At 37.2% G+C, this 19,725-nt stretch overlaps 2 protein-coding genes across 2 annotated transcripts in view; one reads left to right on the top strand and one right to left on the bottom strand.

Moving 5' to 3' along the window:
• The window catches only part of LOC134660076 (uncharacterized), a 76,696-nt gene that overhangs the window by 53,157 nt on the left and 3,814 nt on the right, over positions 1-19,725 (bottom strand). The gene's annotated exons all lie outside the window — the stretch shown is intronic.
• Positions 1-19,725, top strand: part of LOC134660228 (uncharacterized) — a 54,780-nt gene that overhangs the window by 34,347 nt on the left and 708 nt on the right. The window contains exons 8-19 of the mRNA XM_063515967.1: positions 1,466-1,564; positions 2,069-2,198; positions 3,676-3,799; positions 4,179-4,327; positions 13,165-13,261; positions 14,192-14,325; positions 15,281-15,459; positions 16,624-16,710; positions 17,234-17,331; positions 17,859-17,962; positions 18,692-18,868; positions 19,300-19,473. Coding sequence (XP_063372037.1) covers positions 1,466-1,564; positions 2,069-2,198; positions 3,676-3,799; positions 4,179-4,327; positions 13,165-13,261; positions 14,192-14,325; positions 15,281-15,459; positions 16,624-16,710; positions 17,234-17,331; positions 17,859-17,962; positions 18,692-18,868; positions 19,300-19,473 — 1,552 coding nt within the window. The remainder of the gene's footprint in view (positions 1-1,465; positions 1,565-2,068; positions 2,199-3,675; positions 3,800-4,178; positions 4,328-13,164; positions 13,262-14,191; positions 14,326-15,280; positions 15,460-16,623; positions 16,711-17,233; positions 17,332-17,858; positions 17,963-18,691; positions 18,869-19,299; positions 19,474-19,725) is intronic.

Genomic DNA, 19,725 nt, shown 5'->3' with positions numbered 1-19,725 from the left:
CGATACAAAACGGTATTTGATTGGTCGATTAAATTGGCTGTACCTGCCTTCGGAATATCACTAAAACAAGTCCTTTGATGGACAAGACCTCTAAGAACTCGACGAATGCAACATAGTAAAGAACATTATGGTCTCTTGTTATTCTACCAATAATTTAGTCCCATAAATGGTTCAATCTCACAGGTCGTAAATTTTTAATAGACTTTCTATTTCCACGTGTGCTTGCAACTTTGTTACCATAGTTTATAGTGCTTATATTGCGTCCATTTGTACGTGTTAGAGGTTTAATTTATACTCATCATCATCCATGATATCATCTTCCTGCCATAAATGCCATGGGCTCGCTTAGAGAGCTGAGGTTCTAATGATTATGAAAGTGTCTACATTTCCGAACTTCCAGCCAGATAGAAACTAGGCTTCATTGGGATTAGTCGTTTTCCTCGCGATGTTGTCTTTCACCGAAAAGCGACTGGTATCAAATGGCATTTCGTGCACAGTATCGAAGTACTCATTGGTATTGGCAGGACCGGGGTTCGAACCTGCGATCTCCAGTTTGAATGAAAGCCGTGCCACAACACAAGGAATTCGAGCTACGACCTCCGGCGTGGAAATCGTACTTTCCGGCTTAACTATAAGCATACCCATTGGAAGAACACTTCTAAAGTATATAGTTGAATAATGGTGTACTTCCGTTTGGGCCAAATACCTTTCCCCAAATTTCACTTCCCAACAAACGTATCGCAATAGTTTCATTTCCCAAAGGAACCTTTAGCAAAGTTACACTTCGCATATAATTTATTTGGTCAAATTATCATTTGGCATGATTTTACTTTGTCAAATGTTATTAGGACAAAAACTTATTTAGCAAACGTTTTTTATTGGCTAATATTATATTCCAAAAAGATGTTTGATCAAATTGTCACTTCACAAATTTGACAAATAGGCATCTCTCTATTTAATTTAGTACATAAATTTGTCGTGTTAATATAAGTAGGTACGATAAGTCTACGTAATTTGGGTGGGTTAGGTTAGGTTTGAACTACGATCCTCACAAAACTGAACCGCTATCAGATAAGTTGAAATGTGACCTTTATAGAAACAAAATGTCCAAGGTAGGGATAAAGTATTTCAAATGAAAGCAAAAATAAAAATACTGCAGGCCCTCTATTGGTATGTAAAATATGTAAATTGTATATGCCATGTAATATTTTGGGACATGTAAGCTATGCTTAATGATACATTTGACTAAATAATACTTGGTAAAATGAAACTTGACCAAGTAATTATTTGCTAAACAATAACTTGCCAAAAAAACTATTGGTAACTGAAAAATTGCGATAAGTTGTTTTGCCAAACATTTTTTTGGGAAATGATAATTTGGGAAACATAGTTTGGGATGTGATACTTTGGGAAACGTTTTTGGCCCATTCGTTAGTAAACCTTGAATAATAACTATTTTTGGCAGGACATGGGACCAAGCGATATGGACCGAATGCACCTAGACGTTCAGGCGCAGCCGCGACAGGCCAGATTCAACGCTATTGAGGAGGACGAAAAATTTGAAGTAAGATGCGACACCTAATCCTTGTAATTGTTAGACCTAGTTCCTTTTTACAAGCTTTTATTTAACTTCCAACTGTATAGGACCAATTCGTTTTTTTAAAAGGCGCCTTAGCATTTAAGGGGCCCACTGATTACCAGTCCGCCGGACGATATCAGCCTGTCAGTTGTTCGGAACTGTCAGACTGCCACCTTATTCGTTTAACTGACAGGCTGATATCCGCCGGCGAACTGGTAATCAGTGGGCTCCCTTACAAGGTTGAGCTGAAGCGTGGAATACTGTGAAAAACCGGAGACAATGATATATTGCCATGACTTGTTGACATCAAACTGATCTGATGATGGAGACGGAAGATGCCATTGACAGACATAGGTACGTTGGATACTAAAACAATGCAACTTTCGGCTGGCAAGAAAGGTTTCAATGAGTAGATGACTGTTGAATGAAAAATACAGTTAGCGCTAATAGCTTGTATATAAATTTAGATTGTCTGTCTTTTCTCTTCAGACTCTACTAGTACGAAGAGGTGGTGGAGGTGCTACCTCTTTGGGTATACCAGTGGAATACGGAGTGACTGCTCTGAAGATATTCATCGAGGGAGACGTGGAACATGCTGTATTGTACCCTCCCAATGATGGTGAGCAGTCTAGTCTTCTGGGCAATATGCCTATCCAACGTGCCTTGCGTGGAAAACGGAGATATCACTCTAACCATCCTAAGAGTTCTTCCACGAAGCCTAGCAATACTTTGAGATTGCTTACCGCATCGTGTAGGCTAGAAACCATAGGTGCCTTTCCCTTTCCCTTTTGTCCCTGAATAATTCCCTCTCGAAGAAAAAAAGATTTTCCTAAATCAATTAACATCCTAGGGGAGGTAGGGGACCATCGGGCAGTCGGGACTGTCGGGAGGCTCGGGCACCCCCTTGCAATAAGTCCAGATTTACAAGCTACCTCCCCTATCGGGGAACATGACATAAAAAAGATGCTGACAAATTGAGAACCTCCTACTTTTCAATGTCGGTTATAACATAATTTCCATCACAAGATTGATGGTATCCTGCATGACAAAAATAACGATCATAATTTGGAATATTTTAGAGATAATGGGTCCACAGATGAGCGGTTCCGGTTATTTGCCAGGCATTGTCATAATCATAACATAACACAAGTCACAACAACATAATGAAAACAACACTCCTGACGAATTGTGGATCTTACGGCTTGGGAAGAAGGGTTATGAAGTGTCAGTTACTTGTGTATATTGTGCGGGCATATGTGACACCGCAAGGTCGGGCGTTTTTCTTCCAATAGCTCGATCAATGAGGGTGTTGAACCTTTAAGGTTTGAATTTACTACAGTAAGGTTTGAATGCCGTTTAAACTGTCTAACTCTTATAATGAATTTAACGTAAAACTTTGTCATTTCATGCCACTAGTAGATAATAAAAAAATATGCGTTTACTCACAGTAGGATAGAACGAATCAAATTGATTGAATTGACAAAAATTGCACGGTCATTTTAGTATCCGGGATTAGAGCGTGTTTTAAAGTTGGAATGATTTTATGTGTGTATGTATTGTCTTAGTTGATCGGAGTATTATTGCAACTGCAATTTGAAAATAGTACGTCGCTTATTTATTAACTTTGATAACAGTAATCCGTGTTCTTCATAACAAATTATTTGAATAATTAAATAAACTATAGCGACCCGTCCCGCTCCCGGCTTCGCACGGGTTACCCTGTACAAATTATACACCTAAAACTTCCTCAAGAATCATTCAATTGATAGGTGAAAACCGCATGAAAATCTGTTCAGTATTTTTTGAATTTATCGCGAACATACAAACAGACAGACGTGGCGGGATACTTTGTTTTATAAGATGTAATCTATATAGATGGTCAAACCTATTTGTCAGTAAATAGGAACAAAAAAACTATACTCATCCTTTTCTTTTGGGTGCTAGTACTAGTGTAAGACAAAGATAGTATGACTCTCTTGAAATAAGACAGTCCTTTGACACACTATATATATAAATGCACGTGTCCTGTTGTGTTTGTTGATAGTTGTTTTTAATGAAGAAAATAAAGATTCTAAAAGAGCAGTGTTTCCTGCCAGCTCCCCAAGTGGACCTGTACAACATGACTTCAGTGCGAGCCTTCTCCGCGGCCTCGAGAACTGATGAGTTGTCTCCAAGGGAGGTGTTCCTAGTCTTCCCTGGAGCTGACCCTCAGAACGAAGCGTGAGTATCTCACTACTTGGCCTCTATTTGTGGATAGGGAAAATCAATGTATTATTTAACATCTTTGAATCAAATATGTAACAGATGATAATAGAAGCTTATTCTTATTTTCGACTAGATGTTTCAAATGTAGATGTTTTATTGAAAAGTCGAAATCCTGGGCAGCAATTCTTACTGAGAGGAAAATCATGACCGCGTTTGAATGGACAAGGGGTCATCCCTTCCTCTTAAAATAACCAGCAACTCTAGCAAGTAACTTATATTTAAGGCACTCGCCCGCGAAGATAAAAATCAGCCTCATTTCCTTCTCATTGATTGTCACTGGTACATTTGTCATAAGATTCTTCAATTATTATATAAAACCATCTCTATTCAACAGATTAAAAGTCCTACCAATGAAGCCCTCAGACTCTCCCTCAGCGCAAGCGGGCATGTGGCATTTGTCCGTTCGCTGCGACACTTGCAACTACCACCTGCGTGTGTTGGCACGGGCACAGCTCCACTTCCACGCCAGCTTGCAGGCTACAGGTCAGTCTATAACCATAGGGTTAGGGGCCATAGCGGGCAATCGGGCATGTGGCATGTATTCGTTCGCTGCGACACTTGCAACTACCACCTGCGTGTGTTGGCACGCGGGCACAGCTCCGCTTCCACGCCAGCTTGCAGGCTTCAGGTCAGTCTATAACCATAGGGTTAGGGGCCATAGCGGGCAATCGGGCATATAGTGGCATTTGTCCATTCGCTGCGACACTTGCAACTACCACGTGTTGGCACTGGCACAGCTCCGCTTCCACGCCAGCTTGAAGGCTTCAGGTAAGTCAGTTATGAAACCATCATCAACTTAAGGGTTATTCTTCTCGGAGTAATTTTCCAGTTTTCTCTAATGGGTACGACGCTAGCCTAGCCCCACTTTTTCTTTCACTTGGTTCAGACACAGAAAGACTTATTTTATATCCCAGATAGTCACGATGACATTACAAAAACATGAAAAAAAAGAAGTGATTATAGATAAAATCACGAGCAAACATCAGAACTCCAAAAACACTTATCCATAAAAACCAAAAATAATGTGTTCAAGGAAACCACCCAAAAAAACCATGGACTTTCCTCCACTTCGGCACTTCCAATAACATCGTAAGCTCAAAAGGGGAAAGCTTTTTCATAAAAAATACAGGGGAATACCGTAATAATATCGTAAGCTCCAATCAAGGATAAAGCTTTTTCATAAAAAACAGGGGAATACCGTTTTTAGGGTTCCGTACCCAAAGGGTAAAAACGGGACCCTATTACTAAGACTCCGCTGTCCGTCCGTCCGTTCGTCCGTCCGTCTGTCACCAGGCTGTATCTCACGAACCGTGATAGCTAGACAGTTGAAATTTTCACAGATGATGTATTTCTGTTGCCGCTATAACAACAAATACTAAAAACAGAATAGAATAAAGATTTAAGTGGGGCTCCCATACAACAAACGTGATTTTTGACCGAAGTTAAGCAACGTCGGGCGGGGTCAGTACTTGGATGGGTGACCGTTTTCTTGCTTGTTTTGCTCTATTTTTTGTTGATGGTGCGGAACCCTCCGTGCGCGAGTCCGACTCGCACTTGGCCGGTTTTTTAAAGAGAATTGTTCATTAACTGGAATACCCCGTGATCACAAATACAAGTTGTAGAGGCAAGTCACGTAAAAGTTGAATGCGATTATTTATCTATGCATATTAATATTGACCACAACAGTCCTTGTGGCCTAGACAATTGTATAAGACTGCAATACAAATATTTAACCAGAGTTATGTTTAAAAACTTTTCGGATTCGAACACGAAAATTTATAAAACCGTGCGACCGAAAATTACCACTGTATCTCATGTCTGTATGTAAGTAACAGTAAATTAAAATAAAAAAAAAATTGGGATGACCAGGGGAGGAACGCAAATTAAGAAAAGGCTTGTACTATAGGTATTAGACGACCACATACATACTTATACTATATACCAAAATACATACTAAGATACATTCATAGGACAGGAAAAATGCTCATTAGATACGCAAAGAAATGTCATTACCGAGATCCAAACCCAGGACCACCAAATTCCTAGGCCAGGTCACTACCGAATAGGCTACAGAGGCCAATGCTCAATAAGAATCAGATATTATATTTTATAAACATAATAAATTTAAAGTTCATAAACTTATTTGCAATGAGATTGTACCTACAATAGTAATAACTAATCGAATCGGGTTTTAAGTCACGTTTCATTCTTAATTAATGTATTCATGTTATTAAATGAGTTAACAAAATAAACGATGTAAGTGACCCTTAACAAGGTAAATAAAACTCAAACGCAAAAAAATTCAAGTAGCCATAATGATTTTTTATACTGGGTGGCCCCGAACTTATATGAGTTATTTTAATACATCTAAATTTCTGTTATCTGTTCCTTAAAGTCCGACAAATTTCAAAAGTTTAGTCCCATCCGGAAGAAAGCACAAAACTAGACATGCATGTAGATTATGTAAATAAGAAAAAAAAGTGGAAAAATACTTGTCAAATGAGTGTTTCCCCCCTTTTCCCATTTTGCAGTTATCCATTGTTTGTAGAAAAACAACGGACGTTACAACAAAACTTCCCAAGAACCAAATATTCTCCGTTAAATTGTCTACAATAATCTTTAAAGTACGTTGCTAGGACTTAAAGTTTTCAAGTTATGCGCCGTGAAAATTTTGACGATTTTGGTGAGATATTTTTTCTGTCTAACATCGTGGCTGCTAAACCCGGCCGAGAGATTTTATAGTTATTTATTTAAGTACACGGAACTCTGTTTACCATGTTGTTAAGGAAAATCCGCGGTCCACTGACATATCAATGAGATAAAAAATGGACGATAATAAAAACATGACCAAGTAATGTTTACAGCAAGACTATACAATACATACTGTCATATTGAAAATAATTTATGGAACAATACTAACCAACTAAATACTATAAATAGACAAAAAGCAGTCTAAAACTTGTTTTCTACGGCAGAGATTATTTAGTGTTCGCACTTTTACTGAACTTTTGTGGTTCAGAGGTTTCCAAACTTTTTAGCGTTTTCCCCTCGTTCCGTACCGTATACACCGGCGATTCTTAGATAGGTTTTAAGCCACTAGATGGCGTTGTTATTATATTGTCACGACAGACGGCATTTTAGCTAGGATCTCCTCAAAAGGAACTTGAAGATATACCTATTAAGAAAATAAGATCATTCTCGGACTAGATATCACGGCCTACGTCATCAAATGATTAATCTGTTAATTCATGAAGTGATTTTAATCACAATAATAGCGTTTGATAATCACAATTCACAATATGTCATGATATAATAACATTAATAACTGACACGGAGAAAATAAAAACAATGCGTTTCAGTTAGTTATGTACAAAGTACAAAATACTGCATCTAATCTATATTAGGCTCCTCTGTTTTAGTTAATAAACTTTGTGAACTATGTCAATTGTCACTATGTAACATACTTAATTCATAACCGTCAAAATGAATATTTATTTTCCGACTGTTAGATGTAATGTTGTTGAGCCTAAGGACACGTTTACACAGTGTAAACAAGTCATTGTGGTATATTTCGTAATGTTTGATTGCATGCAGGATTATATCGACCAATGTTTACTTATCGACGACTTATAAATGTTAATAATCTCGACTCTTGCGCCATGACACAAAGTTCAATTTACAAGCTTAATAAAATAAATAATTTACAAACTATAATCTGGCAAATCAATTTGTCCGTTGAAAAGGGCGCAAAATTAAAGTTAGAGTGGAAAATCCATCTTTTTGTATCTTTTTTTGCACCGCTTTTTTCTACAAAAAACTTGGTTGCCAAACACTTTTGAGGAAAACATATTTGTTTTTAAATACTCATATTTTTCAATCTTTTTCCGGTAACTTTATAGGACATACATGTCCGTTCTAATTTAGTTTAACAGAGTAGCACATAAAAACACTTTGTATCTAGGCCAAAAAAAAATTAAAAAGAAAATCCAACCTCAAAACGTCACGTTGACAGCCGGCCATCTTCCCAAAATGGCGACGCACTCTTTCCGGGTCAACATAGATGGTAGTATTTCTATAGATGTGGCCTACCGCGTGCCCCCGTAAGGGATAGACATAGATGACGTCACAAACTCGGGGATACCATATAGGTAAAAATTACCCCAATATTATCAAATATTGGGATAATTTTAATCACGTTCGCGAGTTGTTCGCCTACGTAAGACGCAGCGATAAATAAAATATCAATGGGCCAATTTTCTTTTTTTTTAATTTATTTAGAAAACAAACAGCCCTTTACAAATAAGTCTTACAAAAATGACTAAAAATAGGCCTATAGTTTCATACGTTACTAAGTTGACTATTACAATGAAAAGTAAATAGGTTACTTAATTATAAATTACCCGTAGGTATAGTTGTGGGTACAACACGCAAATAAAGTAAGAAAACAATGCAAAATATTTACTTGAAACAATTTTTCAATTACTAGTAAACAAAATATGCCGAACTTTGTTCTTGAAAACGGACAAACTATGAACAAAAATGTCTATATCATTAAGCGATTCATTATACATATTACAAGTACGCCTAAAGAAAGAATTTTTAGCATAGGTACTGTGTGCCACAGGAAGAAATAGAAAAGGTAGGTTTTCGTAATATGCTTTGAGCATATCCGGCAGTTTTGCGTCGGTGCCCAGTTTCTCCTTCCGGTTGCTAAAATCCATTTAGCACGCGTGCCTGCATCTTGTGGAAATCTGGAGGTAATAAACGAAATATTCATTTTGTAATCCGTCACTCTTATTGCAAAATTAAGAATTAGTGCCTGCAGCATATCATAGAATTAGATTCTCTGAGTCGTGGCAAAACCCCCTATAACGTTAGAAAGAATCCTCAATGCTTAAATAAATATAATTTACATTCTAATTTAAACACAGTTCAATTTTATTGTTCGTATATGTCCAGTTCTACAGCAAAATTATTTATAAAAATGTTATTAAAATACAAAATACCCGAATTTTGGGGTAATTGTATGCATCACGGGCTGGTATCCCTCGAATAATAGCAATGCGACTAAATTGAATACACGTTATTAAAAGGGTGACGGCTTACTGTCAATATGCGTACGTAATTCGGTCGGTTAATTTATCAGGAAATATTTATAGGTTAATTTTTTTACCCGAGTTATTATTTACTGTAAATGCTTTTTCTACTCAGATTATAATTGATATAGATTGTAGGATGCTGTTACTAAGCATGATAATGTGACCGAAGAATAAAATACTGTATTTACCTGAGAAATGTTACGTTGTCCTGTTTTTGCCGGCAGTCACTTGTACAGCGCAAAACTGAGTAATTCACAATATTTGTTGAATTGTTAAGTACTACTACATGCACACGAAACACTGATTTCAATATTTTTCCTGATAATCTTTTCACTGTTCATATGTTTCACACCAATTTGACGTTTACGCATTGTTTGTATCCCACCATAAACTACGGTGGGGAATAAAAAAATATGAGACTCTGACAAAGACAAACAATAATAGCGCTTTCTCTGCTACTCCTAGTGAAAGATACATAAGACTATCCCGTTCTGTCGGTTATCCCCACCACTCATGCCATGCCCTCGCGGGTCAAGGACGCGCGTTGCACGCTCGAACGTGGAATCTTGTTTTTTTAAATGCCGAATGCTTTCTACAATCAACCAACCAGTTTTTTTTCACACCTTGTTACGTGAGTGCTTTTGAAATAAGAATTGTAACTGTCGTAAAGTCGTATTTAGGTGGACTTGAAATGTTTATTTACAAAAAAAGATTTTTTTACTGCGGAGATGTGCAGATATTATATAAGTACCTGTAGTATTTAAACTTGTACTTTTAATTTGAACTTTATTTGTAGCATTTTAAAGTTTGTTTTGTTTTGAATTAATGTTGTGCGTGTATAAAATAGAGGAAACCATTGTTTAAAATGACGGAAATAATTTATAGAAAAACTCTTAATGATTCGAATCCCGTTTTAGGTTGCAAAAACTTTGTTCTTGCTGATTAACTATAATAGTAATGATAAAATAAGCGTCTGTGTATAATTTTTTGTGTCTACGTTTAAGTACTGTAATAAGTTGTACCGTATGTTTCTATAGAAATAAAAAAAAACTATATTCGATAGAAAAAATCTGTTGTTGTAATAAATATACTCTACAAGTTAAAATTTTTGTAACAGTTGCATATTTTTCCCTTCAACACTATAATTCTATATAAATATGCCCCATACTTATTGTAGATAAATTGCCATGATGAAACTATGTACTTATATGAAAAAAAAAACTTATTAAAGAACTAGTTTCATAAAAATACATTTTATAGACTAACTGCGAAAAAATACTTTTTTTTTACGTCAGCAGTTAAATATTGGTAACTTTTGTACTAAAGTAACAGAAACAGTAAAGCTGTAACGCACTAAATTATTTATAAACAATAAACACAAAACGCTATTAATAACTGTTCTAATTTTAGGCGTCAGTCGCACGCCAACGACGAAAACGCATTTAACCGATTTGCAAGACCAAAATGATCCCATTAGTGTCCTGTGAACAAATTTTGTACGGAGCACTAGAAATATATAACAGAATCTTTAATTTACACACGATATAAAACACTCTTTGACACCAATCACTTTGTTAAAATCGATGAAGGTCACTGCTTGTCAAACTATAACGACACGTCGCGTCGAAGTTGAGTAATAAACTAAACAAAACGAACAAATGATAATTTATTATTGTAGATTCACGATAACTGTTCCGGTTCTAATAAGGCAGAGGTTCTCAAACGGTTATATCATGTAATCTTTAAAGTATCTATCTATGTTACCAATGCGGAATAGGTATAGTTTTTTTTATGATTCAATAGTGCAAAGTCCTACTACTTAAATCATTCAGCTCTTTAATTAGGTATCTTAATAAATTTAATTGTTGTGTATTCGTATATCGTATATATATCGTATGGCATTTTCTAGGAGCTCTTTTTCTCCAAAGGTTATCCAACATCTGCAGGGGTCTCTGTTTCCCATTAAGTTTTGAATGACTGAATGAATTGTTTACCCGCATTTTCGTTAGTCATAATTTATTTGGTTCAGCAACGCGTCACATTTCAGGATTGCCATAAAACAAACCTAACCTATCTATAGGAAAACCTTACGAAAATCCTGAAAAGTTAACGGTTTCAGTTTTTTGACTAATGACATAAAGTATGTAGTCTGTGCTAATGATAATATGACAAACAATACATTATGACTTAAAAGTTTATATGGGAAACAAAGGGATCAACATCTGCAGTTGTAGTTAGCAAAAAAGTTTAAGAACCTCATGCAGTTGCATAGTATAAACATGAACCAATACGGAAACAAAACATTTATATATAGCAAAGGTTATCAGTGGCTGATAACATAATTCTCTCATTCATAGGACACGAGGTTTGAGGTCAATAAATATATAAGCATATTTATTTATAATTTAAATTATTTTTATCTACACACATGTCATTAGTGATCTATAATGCGTTCAGAAACTAGGAAATGACAAGCTTTATTACAACCAATTTTACTATGAGAACTTTCTTATCGTTACAATTTTTTTGTAACGTTATGAGTTTTTGGAACAACAGCCAAAACTCAAGTGGGTCTCTATTCTAGTATCCATAGATATTAAAACAGTTATCGATACGAAACGTCAATTTAGTATGTTTTTTTTTAAATATAAACCGCACGATATTTGATCTCGAGTGACATGAGAATAGGGACTACATTCGTTTGTCTAGGAATTTAGGAAAAAACTACGGATGCGTGACATGCGTGTAAGTTTTCATTCACCGCCATTTAACGTACAGATACAGTTTATCTTTTAATTCGTTTTAAGTATTTGTTTAGATAAAGTAGTGTATGTAACTGTACATAATTAGGCATTACAACACTCGTGTGATCCTATTAAGAAACTCACTAACGTTCGTTTCTTAAACCCACACTCGTATTTTAATGCCTCTCATTATGTAGCAGTCACATAAACTACTATTGTAAGAAATAACACGATACAACACCGTTACAGCCCTCATATTTTAATTGCACACACACAGTCATAACATAAACATACACAGTCATATACTGTCATAAAAAAAATACAAAATACAAAATCGTTTATTTGTCCAACACAGGTATGAATAGTACATAAGTACAGATCTTATAATATTACTGTTGTATCACTATGTTGTGCCGTGAGGCGTACAATTTTTTGTCATTAATGGACTGTGACTATATACAATATACATGCTGTGCTGCACAGTTACCATTAATTATAGTCTAACAAAAATTCGCTTACACTATAATATGTTTTGTCAACTAAATTTTTAAATTACTTTTAAAACTTGTCATATCTTCTAAATTTCTTAATTCATTCGGAATTTCAAAAAAAATCATATCTGTTGTATTTATTTTTAAATTGTACGCACTGGAACTCAAAATCGAGATTAAAATACTAATGATTAAATATTGGAGGCAATGAATCCAAAATTGATTTGGATCAAAAAGTGAAATATTAAGCTTTGCGAAGAATTGTAACCATGCGAGGCAAACAATAGTTGTTAGAAATGTTTATCAGTCGAAATCATCCATCAAACTTATATTCGTTAATGGATAACTATCTAGGAGATGTATTGCAATTTCGCACATACCCTAAAAAGAATTTTGAAATAGATATGGCTCGAAACTTTTGAAACTGACCCAAAATATTTCGGCGCTCGAAAAAAAACAAATTTTCTTATAATCTACTGTCTACTCTATAGAATACTATAGGTTATAGATATAGAACAACAAAATTATACCACCATTTAATATAGTGGTGACGCATTAAGTAGCCTATAATAATAAGATAATAAACAGATCAAAGGACAAAGGGAAATACATATCAAATGGTATTTGAACTCTTTCTAACTTATCAAAATCACGGCGCGATTTCACGTCTTGCACGGCTTAACTCTGCTTGATAAATTAATTCAAAAATATTACAGAATAATTTTACACACGACCTTGTAAGAGTAAGCTCAATAAGGCTCGTGTTGTGGGTACTAAGAGGACGATATATATAATATGTAGTTATTTATAGTATATACTTATCTGCTTACATAGAAAATATCCATAACTCAGGGACAAATGCTCAAATAAATGTCCTTACCAGGATTCGAAACCGGGACCTCCTGCAGGTAGGTGACGAGGCCGTCAATTACGTCAGCCATTTAAAGAAGTTGACATATAAGATAACATGTCATTTTTATTTACAGATATGCTGAAGATCAGAATCATGGGCCCAGTGGCGAGTGTAAGGGAATCGGCGTTAGTTGACGAGTACGGTGCAGAATTGACAAAGCTGCCTTTCAGGTCAGTTTTACACATATAAGGTGTGAAATATTATCTTATCTTATATAAATACCTATAGTCAAATGAAAAGACAATAGTTTAAGGCTATTTTGAAGCTTTCCAATGATTCTTATTGGTTGTATTTTAAAATTTAGAAGTGTTTTTAAACCCTATTAGCTATATTCTGCGTGGTGAATAAAATATAAATCTTTAGGTAATATTGAACAACTTCTATTATGGGATATCCCTTAAACGCGAAAAATATCGTTAGTTTCGGCTAACTTTTCATTTCGGCTGACAAATCAACTGTAATTTTTTCGCGATGAATTGGTTCATGGCATACCTCGCAGAATATCGCCAAAAATATGTAAAAGAGTCATTTAATCAAGTATTTTTTAAGTCAATGTTGTTGACTCGTGCAACAGCAGAGGGTCACATAGGCGTTGTCGTTTTTTTTAAAACCTCTACATCTTTCAATTCAAATTTCAATTTCGCTTTCGTCTAATCAGTAAATCTGTAATCAAATGCGTCTCACGTGATTAATATTGATATTGAAACGGGTGTCGTAACTATCAATCATTCAATCATACTTTTACGGCACGCGATTGTATGCAATTGCATTGATAATCTAACAACATAATCTATGTTGATGTATTTAACATAATCATATATGTTGATGTATGCTGATCGCTTTCGGTTTGTAGCTATTTGGGAGCGTATTTCTTCATCGTTGCTACGGCAAACGGCAATAAAAAATATATGTATGTACTTGGGTAAGCGATTTAAATTTGATAAAAGGGCCGGCACAGTATATGTCGGACTAGGCATAAAAAAGGGTTCTATAACTTATTAGAAATAAAACCTCTATTCGCAGAAAAAAAAGTTTTGTCATATATGTACCTATAGATATAAATTAAAATTAATTGCTAACTACTACTCATTTTCCTACAGCTATCAACCTATAGCCGGGGATGGTCAAGACGTTCCCGAGGACAGTCCCGTGACGGAGTTGGAAGAGACCATACCGCTCCCCAACGTGAAGGCTGAACGGGTCTACGTCAGGATTCTGGGCAGGGATATCAGAGGTAAGTCCAAAGCTTCAGACTGCATGACCAGAGACTCCTATATTCATAGGTATCTTCATAACAGGAGATAAAACAGTGCTACTACCTGATGTAAAGGCAGAGGAACGTCAGGATCTTAGATAAGGGCATACGAGTAGATAAGAGTAAGAAGGGCAGGATGTACCACAGGAGAGTCCTATGACGGAGTTAGAATTAGAAGAGACCATACGGACGGAGTTGGAAGAGACCATACCGCTCCCCAACGTGAAGGCTGAGAGGGTCAACGTCAGGATCCTAGGCAGGGATATTAGAGGTAAATCCAAAGCTTCAGACTGACCAGAGAATCCTTTATACATATCTTCATAACAGGAGATAAAACAGTGCTACAACCTGATGTAAAGGCAGAGGGACGTCAGGATCTTAGGTAAGGGCATACGAGTAGATAAGAGTAAGCAGAAGGGCAGGATGTACCACAGGAAAGTCAATCCTTAGAAGGTAGTCTCAGTTAGAAGAGACCATACCGCTACCCAACGTGAAGGATGAAAGGGTCTATGTCAGGGATAGGCAGGGATATTAAAGGTAATAGATTGAGATGGAAAGGATGTTCCACAGGATAGTCCTAAGACGAAGCTCGAAGAAATAACGCAATCTAACGTAAATACTGAAAGAGTTTACGACAGGATACTCAGGATACATGAGCTTAATCTATATCAGGAGACAGACAAGAAGGCAGAAAGGATCTACTTACGTCAGAATTCGGGGCATGAGGTGAAAATGTAAACTCTATGCCAGACGCTGCGATATTTTCTTGACTCGACCAACTAATTACTGTTGTTATTCTATCAGCGAGGGACAACAGTGACTTAGTTTATAAAAAAAAGTATAACATAAATTTCACTAAACGTATCCTTTTCAGGGAAATAGGCGTGATTATATGTATGCATGTCGTATGTATGTATGTATGTGTCTTTTCCAGGCGAGCCATTCGTCCGACTGTCAGGCCCGCTGAACGAGCCTGAGGTGCGCATGGGCCGCTCCGCCATCTTGGAATCTGAAGACCTGGAGCGAGCCGAGGAGGCTAACATCGCTTTCGCCAGACTACGACTAGGCTATAATGACAGCAACGTGCTGCCTTACAACAGAGCTACGTCACAGGTAATCTTTTTAAATTAATAATTAAAATAAAAGTTGCCTACACCAGTGAAAATTGGAAATTGAAATATATTTTTTCTACTCCCGTACTTTTATTTGTCATTTAAAGGGTCGTGCACACATCTTTAAAACCCTATCTTAAAGTTGTCAAGACAAGTCTTTAGTCTATTCCCTAAAAAAGCATTTGTGCATACACGCAGTATCTTTTTGGCTCTTTTACAATACTTCGTGTAATGGCCACCTAAAAAATACATTGTTGCCAACCTTATAGTCATAACACACTGTCGCACCGCAACGCGACCTTGGTTCGTCGCACCCATAAGTGAGAGCGAGAAAGAAATATATCTTTCTCGCTCTCGCTTATGGGTGTGAATGTCATATCTGACAAATAAGTGAACCATAGACATGCTTTTTTTTAAATTTCATTCATTCTTTTCCCACTCGTACCCTCCATTCTTTGCTACTTCTTGAATATTGTGAATCTTGAATACTTATGAATACTATTGTGCCTGTCGAATGAAAACTTAACTTTTGTGTTAAAAAACAGTGTGTCTTTCAAGTTAAAATGGATGAAGACAAAAACTTAGTGTCTACGCCTGAAGAAATATCAGTAATAGCACAAAAATCACTAAAAACAGGTAGATACTGTAGGTAGAAGTCCACTAGATGACATGAAAAATATTTGTTAAATTTACAATTTTATTTCAAAGTAAGTGTTTGGTCGTAGAAAAAGTATTGTATGCAACGTTGTTTAACTGAGTCAAAAAATACTCGTGGCGTCTTTATTAACAATTTTCGGCTTCGCCTCAAATTGTTACTCACGCCACTCGCCTTTTTTGACCCATCTTAAACAACGGTTGCATAAAATACTATTTCTTCAAATGTTGTTAAGCTGAGAATGGGATGTGTAAGTTTTTAATGACTTCTACGCGGACGGTTACGACATAATACCTGATGAAGCCAGGAAATTGATAGTAGAACACTTCGGTAACTAAGTAATCCTATCGAGTTTGCGTACAAATGATTTTCGCGACATGTCAACAAGCCCAATACTTAGGCATTAAGTGGGACGACAAAATGTAGTCAAAAGGGGGTTGTTTTTTGTATGAAATGTATGAAACGACTGGTGATGGTTGTGCCTATTTACAGGATATCTTTTAATTCCAGGTCGTGAACCAGCAGGGCACTATTCTGACTGCCGTGCAAATAGGTCTCAGTACGAGACTGTACGGCTCACCAGGGGACAACTTGCAGGTATTGTATCTTAGGTTATACCTGAGGGCCTATCGGTAACATCGAAAATTAAAATTTTCTCTCTTCATGGCACCGAATTGGCGGTAAAGCATCAGCACTGTTAACCGTCCATTTCCAAAATGGGACCTTGTGGAATTCCCCAGAAATTTACGAAAAAAATTCCGACTCTTTGGAAGTTTCCGCAATATACTAATGTGTTCCTAAAATATGTAATTTTTTTTGCCTTCCTCCACCTATTCAATAACGAAAACATTGCTAAAAATTGGAATTTCTTTAATACCAAAAGATTAAAATTAAATTTGTAATTTTTAGTAAGTCTTACAAAAATACACCATAGGTGTTCGAGTGTTTGAGGCTTTTAAGGGGCCCACTGATTAACAGTCCGCCGGACGGTATCGGCCTGTCAGTTGTTCGGAACTGTCAAATTTTTGTTCTAACTGACAGGCCGATACCGTCCGGCGGACTGTTAATCAGTGGGCCCCTTTATACGGCTTAGTGTTGATAATTTATTGGATGTTTTCAGCTACATTTCGAGGTGACAAACTACAGGGACCAATCTGTGAGGTTCTCATTCGAGGCAAGAGGCGAGCTCAGGTTTTTGACAGGAATCAGCCCTAACTCGTAAGTCTTTGATTTTTATTAATCACTTGATAAAGATAAAGATAAGTTAATGATAGTTTATTATTCAAGTAAGCATATTACAATGCGCTTATGGACGTCAAATAAAGCTACACCGGCTCCAATCCTACATCACTGCCTCGAGAAGATTTAAGTCCCCCCTCAATTGGAGGAGGGTATCCCAATATGGTGCTTGAGCTATTTTGGAGGTATTGATAAAACGCAACGTCATAAAACAGTATGCCATCATCTTACGGCGTTCACCAGCAGTTGCACTTAACCAAATCTCGCTTTTGGAGAAAAACGCACGAGTTACTTTAAATACGAAAATCCCTATTGGTGTGCCAATAAAATTTGCAGAGAACCTCGATTTCTCAAGGATCCTATCATCCGATCCCGACCTGATGACAATGAAAACAACTGTGGGTAGAATTCCCTTTCCAACTAGAAAGAGAAGAAGACGCTTTAGCTTTTAAAACGGGGCTTCCGAGCTGACTATTTGCCAGAACCTAATATGTTGTTATTTTCAGCCAAACTGTTCTAAGCGGGCAGACAGTCAATGTGGTCGTGAGCGTCGGAATCACCAACACGGCTCAGCCGGGGGCCAGGGATCTCATCACATTCACGGCTATGGGTAAGCCCAAAGTCCATAACCATAGCCCATAAACGCAACTCCAGAGCCGACTCTTTAGAAACCTGTACATATTTTTTTTTCAGAATCACATAACAAGCGTTAGAACATAACATAAGTATGCGCAAAGTCTCTCCTTATATCTAAAGCTTCAGAGTCCCTTAAAGCGCGACTCAGTTTTAACTTCGATTTTGACACATAATCACGAACTGGTCATCTTTAAATATGACGATGGCAGTCATCATCTCATGAGAAAAATACCGTTCCGTCAGTTTTTATTCAAGCATTTTTTACCGAACTATGATGACGTTAACAGACTTGGGGCATCTAGGGAGCGAAACGTCGTGCGGGTGCTCGGAGTTGCGGACGTCCTATAGTCGGACAAGAAATTGTAGAAAATAATTGAGGGCGCCACTTTCTACGTAACTGTCGCATTTTTGACGTAAAATGCTTAAACATGGCAGCAATGGATTTTTTTCCTTCTTTTTCCTATTTTAGAGTTGTGCTCTTGTCGGTGGAGCAATATCCAACTCATCCGGTCCTCTGCCAACTCCTTAACCTTCTGGTATGACACGACCCGAACCTTTTCTTTTATTTGGTTGAAATAATTATTTCTCGGTCTTCCTCTTCTTCTCTTTTTTTAGTTCCAGTTTATTTAATTTCTACTATTATCTAATTTATACCGCACTATAAAATATAACTGTTTCCCTCAAATTTTAATTCTACTTTCAGGCACTGACCAAGTCTCCATCTCCGCGTATGTCTATGTGGTCAACACAGTAGACGCCGTTGATGTCTGGCCTCCAGCACTCAGCCATACTTTCCAGGGCATGTGCATCGGGAAGCAGGGAGACGACTGCGCACAGCACATCTGGTCTACCACCATTACAGCCCGGGATGCTACTTCAGGTATGACCGATCTCCTCATCTTAGTACGCTTTCGATTCCTAAAGAAGTCATATCAAAAATCACAGATTATTTTTTCACAGAAGCGGCTGTTTTAAAATATGACTTTCCACTTTCCAATCAAGACGGAAACTAGGACTTGGGAAATGTGATCTCACGATGTTATCCTTCACCGACGAGCTACTGATAAACATCAAAAAACTCCCTGGCAAAATGTTATCTACTTCAGCTGTCTTTGCGGCTACAATATTCGCATTTTATTATGGCATTCCTTTATTTATGATAAGGGTCTCCAAACAATTTGACCCGTAGGTACCTAGGTACGGCCAGGCCTTCAGCTCTCCCGTTTTTGGCTGGGCTGTATGCCCTTTCTTTGGTCAAGTTAAAACTTCGATGATGTTTAGTGATTTTCAATTGTTTTAACTGTTTCTCAGGCATTCTCCGCCTCACCTCAATCCCCATCGGTCTGGTCTACGACAGCAACTTCATATCCGGCACCAGAGAAGAGATCAGAGCCATCTACCGGGCCACGTGCTGCGCCCCACGACTGTCTATCACGGCTGTGGACGCCAACGGGAATGTTAACAGCTATATCATTGATATAAGCGGTGAGTGTTGAACTGAAACAGATATCTAGAGATATGGTGAGTCGACTTGTGCGACTACATGTGCCAGACATCCCCAGGATAGCCCTCAGACCGCGACGACGCGTTCTGTTGGCTTTGCCAGCGGGACGCACCGTGTCACGACTGAACTCTCCACTGCTCCGTGCCCTCGCACAGTTGAATGCACTCTTGGCATGAGCACCCGAGTGCTGTGAGGTAATGTATACTATAAGGTGTAATTGTGGATGTAATAAT

Source organism: Cydia amplana, chromosome 26, assembly GCF_948474715.1.
Source record: "Cydia amplana chromosome 26, ilCydAmpl1.1, whole genome shotgun sequence".
NCBI classification, from domain to species: Eukaryota; Metazoa; Arthropoda; class Insecta; order Lepidoptera; family Tortricidae; genus Cydia; species Cydia amplana.
Note: the sequence above shows the minus strand (reverse complement) of the source record. Positions and strands in the feature narration are given on the sequence as shown.